Here is a 13,843-nt window from a genome sequence, read left to right as displayed (position 1 = left end):
ATAATTAGTTTTAATTGCAATAAATACAACACATGTGATGGTACCTTATGGAACGAAATGATGTCTAAAAATTTAATTTATTAGTTTAGTCTCAGTTCAATGTAGTTTGGTTAATCAAAATATTTAAGATGCTTATATGCTCTCTGAGTATGTCACTGAGAGCCTATTGTATTTGACGGGTACTGAATTAAAATTGAAAATAAGTTAAATAATTCACATTTAACTAAAATATATATCTCATGCTAAATCATAGATTACCTGTAATATGTTCCACTATTTTTTTCCCCTTCCATATTTCAATGATAAAACACTTTAGCTCCTCTTTTATAATGCGTTCGAACAAAACTAATGAAAAACAGAAAAAACAAAACAATGAGAATAATTATTAGTGTAGCACTAACTCTGTGAACATCAAAACTAAATATTGATATTGATTTATACCTGTTTTCCACTTGACTGGTACTTCCATATTTGGTGGGGAGTAGAATGATTGATGGTCTATTAATGGCATAATTACTTGAACATCCATCATCTCCATCACCTTCTTTGTTGTTACTCGAGAAAGCCCCATATCATCAATCAAGATGCCTTTCAACCCAACTGCCATAAAATTTCTCTTATATATATATATCATGCTCTGTGATATGGATGTCAGGCAAATCTTGATACTTTTTTGGATTTGGCCAACCTTTTAATCGTAGAATTCTTGCATGGTTCTGAAGAAAGTCTGTAGGCGAATTTAACCCTCGAGGCACATGCATATATTTCCAACAAGATGTTGTCAAATCGTCGTTAGGCTTGATGGACGCATGACTATGGGTGGAAAAACCGATTTGATTTGGTTGATAGGTAGAGTTGTATGCTATTGTTTTAGGGACTGTATTTATCGAAAAGAAATCTAATTAATTTGCTATGTAAAAGATTAAATCAATAGTGCTGTGTTTTGAAGTTATTTACCTTTGATTGATGTACTGTCAAACCGTATGCATGGGTTTTTTTAACTAGTGAATCCTCGTCCGGTGAAGTACTTTGACAAAAAACAATTTATACCCCTTTCTATCTACAAAATATGGAAGTATTTGTTAATAAAATATAACAAAACATTAGGAACTTAAAAAGTATTTAATTTTACCTTGAACATCGATTCTTCTGAATCTACTAACTTACTGTACCTGGGTCCTCTAAATAATAAAATGCTATGTTATATATCAGTTCAATAACTAACAATTTTTTTTTTTTTAATCACCAAGTATTAGAATAAACTCATTAGGAAATTGTAATAAATTACTATTAAAATATTAAAAAAAATGATAGAAATTTCATCCTAGCTGATTTGAGAAATCGAGATATTGAGATATTAAATCTTGAGATCTCGAGATCTCAAGAACTTCTAGAAATTACGCGGGAAAGCCATATATCATCAATCAAGATGCCTTTCAAACTAACTTACATAGAATTTCTCATATATATATATATATATATATATATATATATATATATATATATATATATATATATGATTCGTGATATGGACGTCTTGCAAAGCCTAAGGCTGAGAATCCCTGTTGTAAAGCGGTATGGTTTTTGCATTTATTTAAGTTTACGTTTTTGAATTTTGAAGTGTTTCTATTGATATCGGTGTTTTGTTAGGAAACTCTTGACCAAAATGAAAAACATTAATGTATGGTATTGTTTGCAAAGGAAGGAGAAATACTCGGAGCTATAACAGTAGCAGTTTGCACTATTTCAAAGCCATAAAGTGTCTTACTTGTAATCACTGTGGTCGTAAGTACTAAATTGTAGATTAGAGAATTGGATAGGATGTGGATGCTCGTGTGTAAAGCTTACAACAAGCTCTACAGGGTAGCTTATGATTTCAACATATAATTTTGCTTTATTCGCTCGTACATATTTTTTAATAGTTTGTTATTTTCTTTTATTTTTTTATTTTTTCCAAATTTTGTTGGGAGGGTTGTGAACCCCAGACTTGTAAATATGGAGAAATGAGGTTAAGTTTTTCTATTATCTGACCCATTCATGTCGAAGACAGTTTATGTAGTAGATGATGTTTTATGTCGTGGATGATATTTTATTTAATCAATTAAAATATACTTTTTTATTGATGATGAAACGTAAAGTGTTTGGAAAAGGGGCTGTTCTTACTACGAAATTTGAAATCGACGGAGGCTGTTTTTTTCTATATATATCCTGTGTGGATTAAAAGGACCTAAGGTTGTATGTTGTTTTAGGCTTAGCTTAAAACAATAAAGACAAAAAGAATTTAAGGTTGACACTATAACTTAAAAAAAAAATTGAAGGAAGAACTTATAATTATACTACAAGAAATGCTAAAAGTTCAAAAAAAAAATTTAAAAATTGGTTTTTCAAAATGATGTGTTACTATTGCATGAGATAGTGGCACATTGCAAAATAATAAATTTCAAGCGATGGTGACATATCATATCCTATGAGAACCAACTTTTAATTATTATTTTTTTTGAAAAGTGTAGCATGTAATCTTCAAAGAAATCCAACCAACACATTTATTCAATAGAAATGTTATGGATAAATATTTTTCTCATATTTGGCTCATCTTATCATATAAATCAACTATTAGATTTGTGGATTTACATAAACCCTACATAAGTCAATGTTGGACTCTACAAATCTAATGGCTGATTTATTAAATTTATAAGATAATATGAGCCAAATATGGAGGAATTAATGGGCACATAGCATTTATCTTTATTCAATGATAAAAGCTATTTGTCTATCAAAAAAAAAAAAAATGATATTTGTCAAATTTACAACGTAACCATTGAAAATATTCCAATTCTTCAAATAAATTTTCATTTACAAGAATATTTAACATGCAAAGCACTAAAATTTAAATTTAATATATAATTGAGAAATCCACTACAAACACATAAGAAAACAAAAAACTTAATAGTTCCTCATGACTGCTTGGTCTGTATTTAGCAAAAATCGCATATCCTTCAACACTCTACAACACCACACAACAATAAACATTACATTGACATTTGATGTGACCATATTAAATTTGAGTTAAAAGAAAAGAAGCAAAAAAAAAAAAAAAAACTAAAAAATTTGAACAATTATTATTGAACAAGTGTTGTCATTCCTCTTCTCACATCCAAATTAAGTTTTAATGATGTCATTAATAAGATTTAACCATGCTTTAATTGGCATATTCTCTTAAAAGTTCAAAAGCGAAAATCTCCCAATTAAATATCTTATAAGCCTTCCAGTCAAAATTCTAAGGACAACAATAGTCAATTATAGAATAGAGAATTGGATTGGATGTTGATGCTCATGTGATTCAGTTTAATCTTACTTTATTCAATCGTATGTATTTTTCTCAGTGGTTTCATTTTATTTCCCCAAAACTTTGTTGGTAGGGTTATGAAACTAAGACTGGAAAATATTGATATAGGATGTTAAGTTTTTCTATTATCTCACCCATTCATGTCAAAGATAATGGTGGGTCTAAAATTTTATGTAATAGGAGATATCAAACTTCTACCCAAATCACTAGGCATGTTTTCTTAAGCTTATGTGCTAAAATAAGGGGTCTAAGTGAATGAAAAGATAGGACAGGGACAACCTCTTCGCCACATTAATCCCGTTTCAATATAACTAAAAAAATGAATGAGGTCACCTGAATCTTTGTTCTATAAAATGCCACCAATTTTCACAGTTTCTTTTGCTAAGTTGTAATATTAAGGTCAAACTACATATTGTCTTCCTTGATAGAATATTAATTTAATGAATAAATTATCTCTCTGAGAGAGAGAAAGTGGGTTTCGGCCGGTGGAGTTCATGTTGATTCAGCACTTCTAGTGGATCCTGTTGAATCTGGTTTCAAAAGGGTTTGGTATATTAGCACTAGTACTAATAAAATGAAAGGTACGACTAATTTGGAAAAGGAAGCCAAATTTTCTATAAGAATCAGGGATTTGATCTCACAGTTAGATGACAGAGGATGGATCATTTTAATATTTAAAGTCTTTTAGTTATTAGTTATTTTTATATTTTTGCAATTTTTAATAAGCTTTTAAATTTTTAAAATTATTTATTGCCGCGTACATAAACTTCCATCAATTTTATAGACAGATTTCATGATTGCAATGTTACTTAATTTCTTCTTTTAGTTTTGTTTGCCTACTACATACATAAGGTCAACAAAGACCGGCTAATTACTCCTTAAGCAATGATATGAATAATTTATTCACCACATCTATAAAATGCACGCTACATAATAATGCACTTCAAAAGTAAAGTATTTGCAATTAGAAAAATAAAAAATATAAATAAATAAGATACATTTACAAGGATAACAACCCAGTAGCATGCTAGCTTGCCACATAATCTTTAATGTTTGTTCCAACAACATAACTGACTATATAGAGGTCACTTCCCAATTAAACTTGAGCAATTAACACCAAAAAAAGTCATAATGCGCCTATAGATTAAGCACAAATAGCTCTTAATATACAAATGGTCTAAGAATGACAAAGAGGTATTTCTAGTTCCCGATCTCCACCTCTAGTTGCCAACCTCAGTGTTCAACTAATAAAAGAACAAGCTATATATATATGATTGAATACAGGTCTAGATCGATTAACCCATTTCTGTCTGTACTTAATCATATTCGAGGATCTAGTTTCCACTGGTTTTTCCTTCGTGGTTTTCGAATATCTTTCTAGAGTCTACTGACCGAAATCGAGTTTGTGTACTGGAGTAGAGGTCGCTTACCTAGAACAGCACTTACCGCCCTTTACACTAAGGAAGTCCAAGAAAAAGATCCATAATAAAAAACCGACATTTACTACACACACAAGTTAAATTTTCTATGTAAAAGATTAAATCAAGAGTGTTGTGTTTTGAAGTTATTTACCTTCGATTGATGTACTGTCAAACCGTATGCATGGGTTTTTTTTACTAGTGAATCCTCTTCCGGTGAAGTACTTTGACAAAAAACAATTTATACCCTTTCTATCTACAAAATATGGAAGTACTTGTTAGTAAAATATAACAAAACATTAGGAACTTAAAAAGTATTTAATTTTACCTTGAACATCGATTCTTCTGAATCTGCTAACTTGAGTCCTCTAAATAATAAAATGCTATGTTATATATCAGTTCAATAACTAACAATTTTTTTTTTTTTAATCACCAAGTGTTAGAATAAACTCGTTTGGAAATTGTAATAAATTACTATTAAAATATTAAAAAAATGATAGAAATTTCTTCCAAACTGATTTGAGAAATCGAGATATTAAGATATTAAATCTTGAGATCTTGAGATCTCAAGAACTTCTAGAAATTACGCGGAAAAGCTCTATATCATCAATCAAGATGCTTTTCAAACTAACTTATATAGAATTTCTCATATATATATATATATATATATATATATATATATATGATTCGTGATATGGACGTCGTCTTGCAAATCTTGATACTTTTTTGGATTTGGCCAACCATTTAATTTTAGATTTCTTGCATGGCTCACAAGAAAGTTTGCAGCAGAATTTGACTCACGAGGCACAAATTTATATTTCCAACTGGATGTTATCAACCATATTTGGATTTCTAAAAAATTAAAGTTTAGTTTCCAAAACTATTAAACTAGTTAAATTCAAATAAATGACGATTAAAGTATTAAAAAGCATTTTTGGATTTCTAAAAATTAATGTTTGGTTTCCAAAATTAGTGAAATTGTAATAAATGACTTTTAAAATATATATAAAAAAATTAAAAAAAAAAAAAAAAAAAACATGTGATAGATAACATTTGTCACTTATTAAAGTAGGTTGAAGGAAATTTCCTTCAAACAAGTTTGGACGAAATTTCTGTCCAATTGGACACAAGTTTATGGCTAACAAGTTTATTCTAATACTTATTGATTTAAAAAATTTATGTCAGTTATTGAAGCTTACATTTTATTATTTTTAGGGCCCGCTGGGATAAGACAAAAAAACTTTCCAAAAATGAGAACCTAAGAAAGGTTTACTAATTACTTTTTAGTTCTATTTATTTACATAATATCATTCACTAATTACTTTCATATTTTGTAGGTAAAAATGGTAACTAGTGTTATTCTATCAAAAATCTTCATTGGACGAGGATTTATTGATAAAGCAAAAGTAACTTTTTCAAAACAACAAATTCAAGGTAAATAGCTTGAAATCACAAGACTCTTGATTTATTGTATACGTAAATAATAATTAGTTTTAATTGCAATAAATACAACACCTGTGATGGTACCTTATGGAACGAAATGATGTCTAAAAATTTAATTTATTAGTCTAGTCTCAGTTCAATATAGTTTGGTTAATCAAAATATTTGAGATGCTTACCTGCTCTCTGAGTATGTCACCGACAGCCTATTGCATTTCACGGGTATTGAAAATAAGTTAAATTGTTCACATTGACAAAAATATAGCCCATGCTAAATCATATATTACATGTAACATGTTCCACAATTTTTTTTTCTTCAGTATTTCAATGAAAAAACATTTTAGCTCCATTTTTCTAATGCGTTCGCACAAAACTAATGAAAAACAGAAAAAACAAAACAAAGAGAATAATTGTTAGTGTAGTACTAACTTTATGAGCATCAAATGTAGATATTGATATTGATTTATACCTCTTTTTCATTTGGCCAGTACTTCCATATTTGAGTTGAGTAATTTTTTTTATTTTTTTTTTTTTTTGGAGTTGAGTGATTGATCGTCTATGAATGGCATACATACTTTAATTGCATCCATCGTCCAAATCACCATCTTTGAAATTACTCGGAAAATCCTTATATCATCAATCAAGATGCCTTTCAACCTAACTGGCATAGAATTTCTAATATATATATGAGAAATTAGCCAATAAATGAAATGGGATATCATTGTACCCTTCCGCCAACCATATTTTGATTTCTAAAAAATTAAAGTTTAATTTCCAAAATTAGTGAAATTGTAATAAATGACTATTAAAGTATTAAAAAGCATTTTTGGATTTCTAAAAATTAATGTTTGGTTTCCAAAATTAGTGAAATTGTAATAAATGACTTTTAAAATATTTTAAAAAAAAATGTGACAAATGACACTTGTCACTTATTATTAGGGGTGTCAACAATTACCGAAAAACCAGAACTGGAACCGGGAAACCGGGGACCCAGTTCCGGTTCCGGTTTGCAAAATCCAAAAACCGGGTACCACGGTTCCGGTACCCGGTTTTTGGTACCCGGCTTTTACCGGGAAATCGGGAACCAAATTTCCATTTTATTTAATAATATTTATTTATTAATATATATTATTATGCTAAGTTGAAAATTTTCAGACAGTCAATTTGGAGAGTAGGAAAAATGGAAAACAAAGAAATATATTGTTTGAATATTTATATACATATATATATATTTATTATTGGTAGTTTATATTTATTGTTGTAATATTTATATATATTGTTACTTTAGTGTATAATATTAACATCTAAACAAGATTTGATGGAATTCTAATGTTGGGTTTATTGGGTTGATTGTAGTAGTTGTTTATTTTCTGATGTTGGGGTATTAAGCATTTGGAAATTTGGTCAATTGGGTCACTTATTTGATGCCTTTCTTTGCATAAAGTTTGGTTCTTACAATTTCTTAGGCTCACAATGAAATATACTGTTTGAATATATATAAATTATTTATTGTTGGTAGTTTATATTTATTGTTGTAATAATTATTTGGAACAATCACAACAAAGCTCCTTTAATTTAGACCAAAAGACTAATAGCTTTTTTTAAAAATGAGTCAACTTATGAAAAAAAAAAAAAAAAAGGCTTATTTTAGGCCCAATACCTAAAATAAGCCCAAAAAACAATTTTCTTAAAAAACCGGTTACCGGATCGGTTAAAACCGGAACCGGCCTGTAATCGGGACCTAGAATTGCCAATCGTAGAGAACTCACTTGCAGACCCGAATATAAAAATATTAAACAGTTGGACCAATGGTAAGATGCAATATTGTATTTCAAACCTCCATTAATATGATATCTTAGAACTGACACTAAAAATTATTCTATTTGTTTTATTTCTTTCCTTTTCTAGTAGATTTGTCAGAATTCATAAATTTGAAAAGGCTGAAATGTTTATTCATTGAGATCTGGGATATTACTGGTGGAGGAGGTCGAAGGTATTCTCTCATTTAACATGTTAGATTTATTTTATGAACAATTTAACTCATTCGTAATTTAATTTCAGTGCCCGACAGAAAAGTTCCCATCTTAGAAACAAGGTAAGCAACTCGAATATTGTAATGAATTAGAATACATTTAACTAAGTGTAGACTAATAAGTTGAATTTTTGGACACAATTAGGTTGATTTAACTACTGTGTAGTTTCCAAGAGCAAATTATTGTACCATCTTAGCAAGGTATAGAGTCAATAACGTTTTCATAAAAGACATTCAGTTTGTATAATACAATTATTGTTAAAAATATGACTTATCAATAGCATTGATGAGATTTCTTTTATTACATTTCTCGAATTCTTCATTGTTGTATTAGAATCAGTAGTTGTGTGGCCGACTTGTTTTTCAATTTTGGAACAACGACTCCAAGAAAGTAAAAAAACAACTTCTACATTAAAGCTTCCAGCAACCCTGCTTACTTTGGACACTTTCGAGTTTGACAAAATATTACTTGAGCCAAAGGTAGGCATTAAAAACAAAAGAAGGTGAAGTGGACTTAACATAAACATTATTGATAGGGTCTCCAACTCACCAAATGGCTGTAGTTTGAGGGTGTGGAGGCTGAGGCCGTGGGGGTTAGATGTCCTGGTGTGGTGTGTTTAACATACTGATCACAAAATTGATATGTGTCGAACTCCCCAAAAGCAAATCTATCCCCTGTTGAGCTTTGGCTGCAAGGAGATTATGAGTCATTTTGTAAGAGGATGGTTGCTTGAGTCACCTACTAGGATGATGTGTTAGGTGTCTTTTTTGCTTTAGGAAAGCAGCGAGGTCTTATGTAAACAATGATGAGTCAAGGATGCCTGATGCCTGTGTTTGCTCATTGGCTTCTCTACTTGCCCAATGTCACAGAGTTAACCGTGCTCCTAGACTGAATGTGCCCATCAGCTTTGGGTGCTTTCTTGTAAGCTTAAAATGTAGCCATTTTGTTGGATGTAATCTTGAAGTGCATGCGTTGTGTGAAACATTAAGAATTGGATTATATTGCACCCTTCTTAATTTGGATAATACATGGCAAGTTCGTGCCCTAGTATTGACCATGTGCGGTAGAAGCATGATGGCTCATCTGTAGATTAATGACAACAGTAATAGGCATGTGAACGCGTAACTTCAGAGCGATGGCTGCTATTGGTCGGTTCACCATTAACTTCTCCGTGGTGACAATGTCATTGTTCTTGTTATACTCGTCTTAGCTTTGCAAATAGGTGTATGTTTTTTGTGTTGACAACAATAATAATAGATATCAACATGGAAAGAGACTCGCCCTTTGTTCCTCCCGAAATAGCTGCTAGCCTGCTACTTCTGTTGCAGCAGGGACCTACCTTTGCAGAGCATTGAGGAAGGGTCGCTTGGTTATATGGAAACAGTTGTATATGTTTCTTGAAGTCCTACGATTGTATATGTTTCTGAAAATCCTACGAATTTCAGAGATAGGTGCATTAAGTTCAAGTGAATTACAAAATATTTACACATCTAGTCGGTTACTAAAGTTAATGTGCTTATCTTCTCTACATCCGAGCTTGTTGGTTTATTCCTGCTTCACCAATGTTGCTGAGGAACAAATTTTGATTTATGTTGGCTAAAGCTTCCGATTCAAGTTGTGTGTGCAATAAAAATACCTCCTTCTTAAAATGGGTTGTGGGTTACATATGTAAGGGTGACGATTCGTATTCAATTTTGAGACATAATTATAAGATTTGTATAGACAAATTTTAATTTGATTTATTTAATTAATCGAGTCATAATGTGTGCAATAAAAATACCTCCTTAAAATGGGTTATAGGTTACATATGTAAGGGTGACAATTCGTATTCAATTTCGAGACATAATTATAAGATTTGTATAGATAAATTTTAATTTGATTTATTTAATTAATCGAGTCATAATGTGTGCAATAAAAATACCTCCTTCTTAAAATGGGATACGATTCGTATTCAATTTCGAGACATAATTATAAGATTTGTATAGATAAATTTTAATTTGATTTATTTAATTAATCGGGTCATGCCTATAAATTCTAACATGCTAATTTCATGTTAAGACTTGATTATATGCCACTCTCAGTAAGCCTTTAGCAGCCACTCTCTTTCGTGATTTAAAGACTTGATTATCGCTGGCCCATTCAAGAATACTTCAGCAAAATCATAAAAAGTTCCATATACAAAGATCGGCATCAGATACAATTAGAGGGTCAAGCATGCAAAAAGTGAAGAACATCGGAATTAGTGGATTAGTTCTTATGTCAAATCTGATTAGCTGCCATCAAACGAGTATTACCCCCCAGCTAATCAGAAAGAGAAATCCAATTAGTCGCACCGTGTAATCTGTACTAACGAATGTATCTTAACCTCTGAGACAAAAGAAGGGTTAGGAAACTTATTATTTACAATATTAGATTCGAGGCAAACAACTTCCTAATCCTACCGGTTTTCATTCCTCATAGCTCTTAAAAAAGGATCATTTTTCCACTTCCAAGTCGTCGTCATCGTCCTCCAGCTCATCCAACTCATCTATAATTGATTGGTTGATGCTCTTACGAGATTTTCTCCTATGCTTCTTAGGCTCCAACCGCGGTTCTGCTTGCTGAACGCCCATATCTCCCATCTTGTACCTACAAACAAATTGACTCATTTTAAGTCCATTTAGATTTACTGTTTCAAAATGAGTAATTAACAAAATAATGATTTCAAAACATATAATTGAAAAAATAGTGATTTCAAAACGTGCAATTTGAAATCGCAATTAAGCGTTTGGTAAAATCACAATATGGCCTTTAAGGTCACAAGGATCATTGCAAACTGATCCAGACGAGATCTGTACTCCAAAAATGCTCAAACTTCATAGGTAAGCAAGCATTAAGAGATAAAAAATGCGCAACTAACATGCTCCATATATAATCTGACATACCTCACATCACCCTCTCTTTTGGTTCCAAAGGTCCTGAGCTGGAATTCTTCCCTGATTCTTATCTCATCAAGAATCTGAAAATAGTATGGGTATCTCTCCCAATCTGCTTTCACAATACACCCTGGTTCACCGAGATGCAAGCAATCATTGAATGAACATTTATCAGGCCCGTCACTTAGCACTTTCCGGATCTGAAGAGAGGAGCTAAAAAGTGATTATTTGAAACAGACAAATGCCACATCAAGGAACTTATGTAAATGAATCAAACGAAGTACAGAATGCTTAATAAACAGCACAAACCTCAGGGAAAGCTTGGGCGAGAGATTGTTTTGTTACTTTCATCAAACTAGGCTGGTTAAACCCAGGAGTATCAGCAAGGTAACCCCCTCCTGACAACGGAAGCAGAGAAACATGGCGAGTAGTATGCTTCCCTCTGCCACTTCTCGTTGAAACTTCCCCAACTCGCTGTTCGTCAAACCATTTACTGCCTAGAATCTGAAAGAAGCACATGAGCAAAAGGGGGAACACGCATCACACTTGCGTGCAATCACAAACAAAAGATAATAAGAAAGTGAAGATGCGAAGCAGAGAGATTCAAACTCACATGATCAAACCAATTATCCCCTTCTGCTGCATCGGAATCACGGTGGTTGCTTCTCAGAGCATTAATCAGACTAGACTTCCCAACTCCACTTGGACCCACAATTACAGTTGTTTGATCTCCCAAAATACATGCAAGAAGATCAAGTCCACAGTTGGACTCAACGCTGCAAAAAATGGGTTCATAGCCCCAACTACGTAGCCTAATCCGCCATCCATCTAGTGTCTGCACATCCCATCAAAGTCTAACAAACTTCAGAATGAATATCTGGGAAAGAAAAGAATAACGAACAACATTTAATAACAGGAAAGCAACACATATTATTAGCCGGCCAAGTATGTTTCTTCAATCCAGATCAAATGCTAGAGACAGGTGGTCTTTGACAAGCAATATAATGATGGCTTCACGAGAGAACTTTTAGAAACATACACCTTGGAATTCAATAACCTAAACCAACAGAGGGTTTCGCTAGCTATCAGTTGCAGCACTATATTCAGCATTTTCGCTGCCAAAGCCTTATTCAGTGACAAGCCTAACTAAATTCGGATAGAGCAGACGCAACTATCAACTATCATTCAGCTTCTAAAATCTAATTCAATTTTCTACATTTCAAACCCAGAGAATCACAATCACAATCAAAAAGAAAAACCCTAACCTCATCATCCACAAGCTCGCACTTATTCAGTGCGAGCGTGAGAGGAATCCCGGTCGACTCGGCCTCCAACAGGAACCTCGTGAGCGTAAAGGGCTCGAGCCTCGGCTGCTCCACCGAGAAGAGCACCAGCAAATGGTCCACATTCGCCACAGGCGGGTCCAGAATCTCCGAGCTCCGCCGGAACACGTTCTCGATCATTCCCCGCCGGTCCACCCAATCGATGGATCCCACCAGCACCTTGTCCCCAACCAAGACCCTCCTCTTGATCTTCTTCAGCACCGCTCTCACCACGCACAGCAGCTCAACTCCGGTTCCCAAAGCTTCCGAACCCTCGCCGGAGCCTCCAGAAGGTTCCGATGAAAGCGATTGAACGACGACGCGCATGAAGTTGGCCTGGGCGGCGGCGACTGTGCCGATGGCTTGGGATTGGGAGAGCGGAGGGGGATCTTGGGGGGAGAGCACTGGGGCGAGCGAGGACGAGTAGTCTCTGAAGATTTTTTTGGCTCTGAGCAGGTTCTTGCTCGGCTGGGGCTTCTTGGACACCTTATTAGCGTTTTCTTGCTGTTTGGCGGAGATTGAGAGGCATCGGACGGTCGACAGGCGCCGCGGGAGGAGGCTGTTGACGATTGGGTGATACGCCGTGGTGTGTCGGATGATTGAAACGGAGGCGATCGTCATAGGGATTGTGGATTTGAATTCCTTTGAGAGAGAGAGTCAGTGGGGAGTCATGCTTTGGGCGTGTTATCCATTGCTGGTTCGAGCAGTTGAGCGAGGAGGACTCGGAGAGTGTCCAGCAGTTTCTTCGTGTTGTACGGCTTTATAACGTGGAAAAAGGATTAAATAGCGGTGATGCCACGGCAACAATGTCGGAATCGGACGGTCAATGTTTTTTTTGGGTTTTTAAATGGTGGGAGTTTTTAGTTTTTGCATGGTGATGAAATGATCGGTACATTACAAACCTTGCAGGCTAAGGTCCTTAGGCACAAGCAAAGGGAAAGAGATAATTTAGGCCCAAGGGCTTGAAGTGGGCTTCATAACAGAAACACTGTGATGGCAATATAATCTTTTTCTGTTTTGCACTTTTGCTTTTGCTTTGGGTCTATTCCACTTATCGGTCAAGCGGGCCTATGCAGCCTTCTGGCGGTCAATCTAGCTCCTTCCTGATCCTCGAGGTCGAGTGACTCGCGGCTAACCATCCTGGCCATCAATAAGCCCCCTCTCTTCTCGGAGTGGGCCAACGCTGCCATTGCTTTCGGACACCTCTTCTATTGTTGTGACAAATTGAAAATGAGAATAGCAAAAAAAGTTGAAAAGAACATTATAAACTAAACCAATCCTGCAAAACACAAGACTTTGGTCAGTTTAACAAAGCCTATATTCGTAGGTGAAGACAATTAGGAAGAAGGTTTACCATCAAAAGATGAAT

The 13,843-nt window shown here is 33.8% G+C and overlaps 1 protein-coding gene across 1 annotated transcript; it reads right to left on the bottom strand.

The window, feature by feature from the left end:
• Positions 1-10,383: 10,383 nt before the first annotated feature.
• On the bottom strand, positions 10,384-13,240 carry LOC132177462 (small ribosomal subunit biogenesis GTPase RsgA 1, mitochondrial-like). The gene is given in 6 exon segments (XM_059589797.2): positions 10,384-10,716; positions 10,718-10,865; positions 11,162-11,352; positions 11,462-11,656; positions 11,766-11,987; positions 12,418-13,240. Coding segments are annotated over 6 exon segments (1,476 nt in total). The 5' UTR covers positions 13,096-13,240; the 3' UTR covers positions 10,384-10,674.
• Between the last annotated feature and the right edge of the window lie 603 nt (positions 13,241-13,843).

Source organism: Corylus avellana, chromosome 4 (genome assembly GCF_965113065.1).
Source record: "Corylus avellana chromosome 4, dhCorAvel1.hap1.2, whole genome shotgun sequence".
In the NCBI taxonomy this organism is placed as follows: Eukaryota; Viridiplantae; Streptophyta; class Magnoliopsida; order Fagales; family Betulaceae; genus Corylus; species Corylus avellana.
The sequence above is the reverse complement of the archived record's forward strand: the minus strand, read 5'-3'. Positions and strand labels throughout refer to the sequence as shown.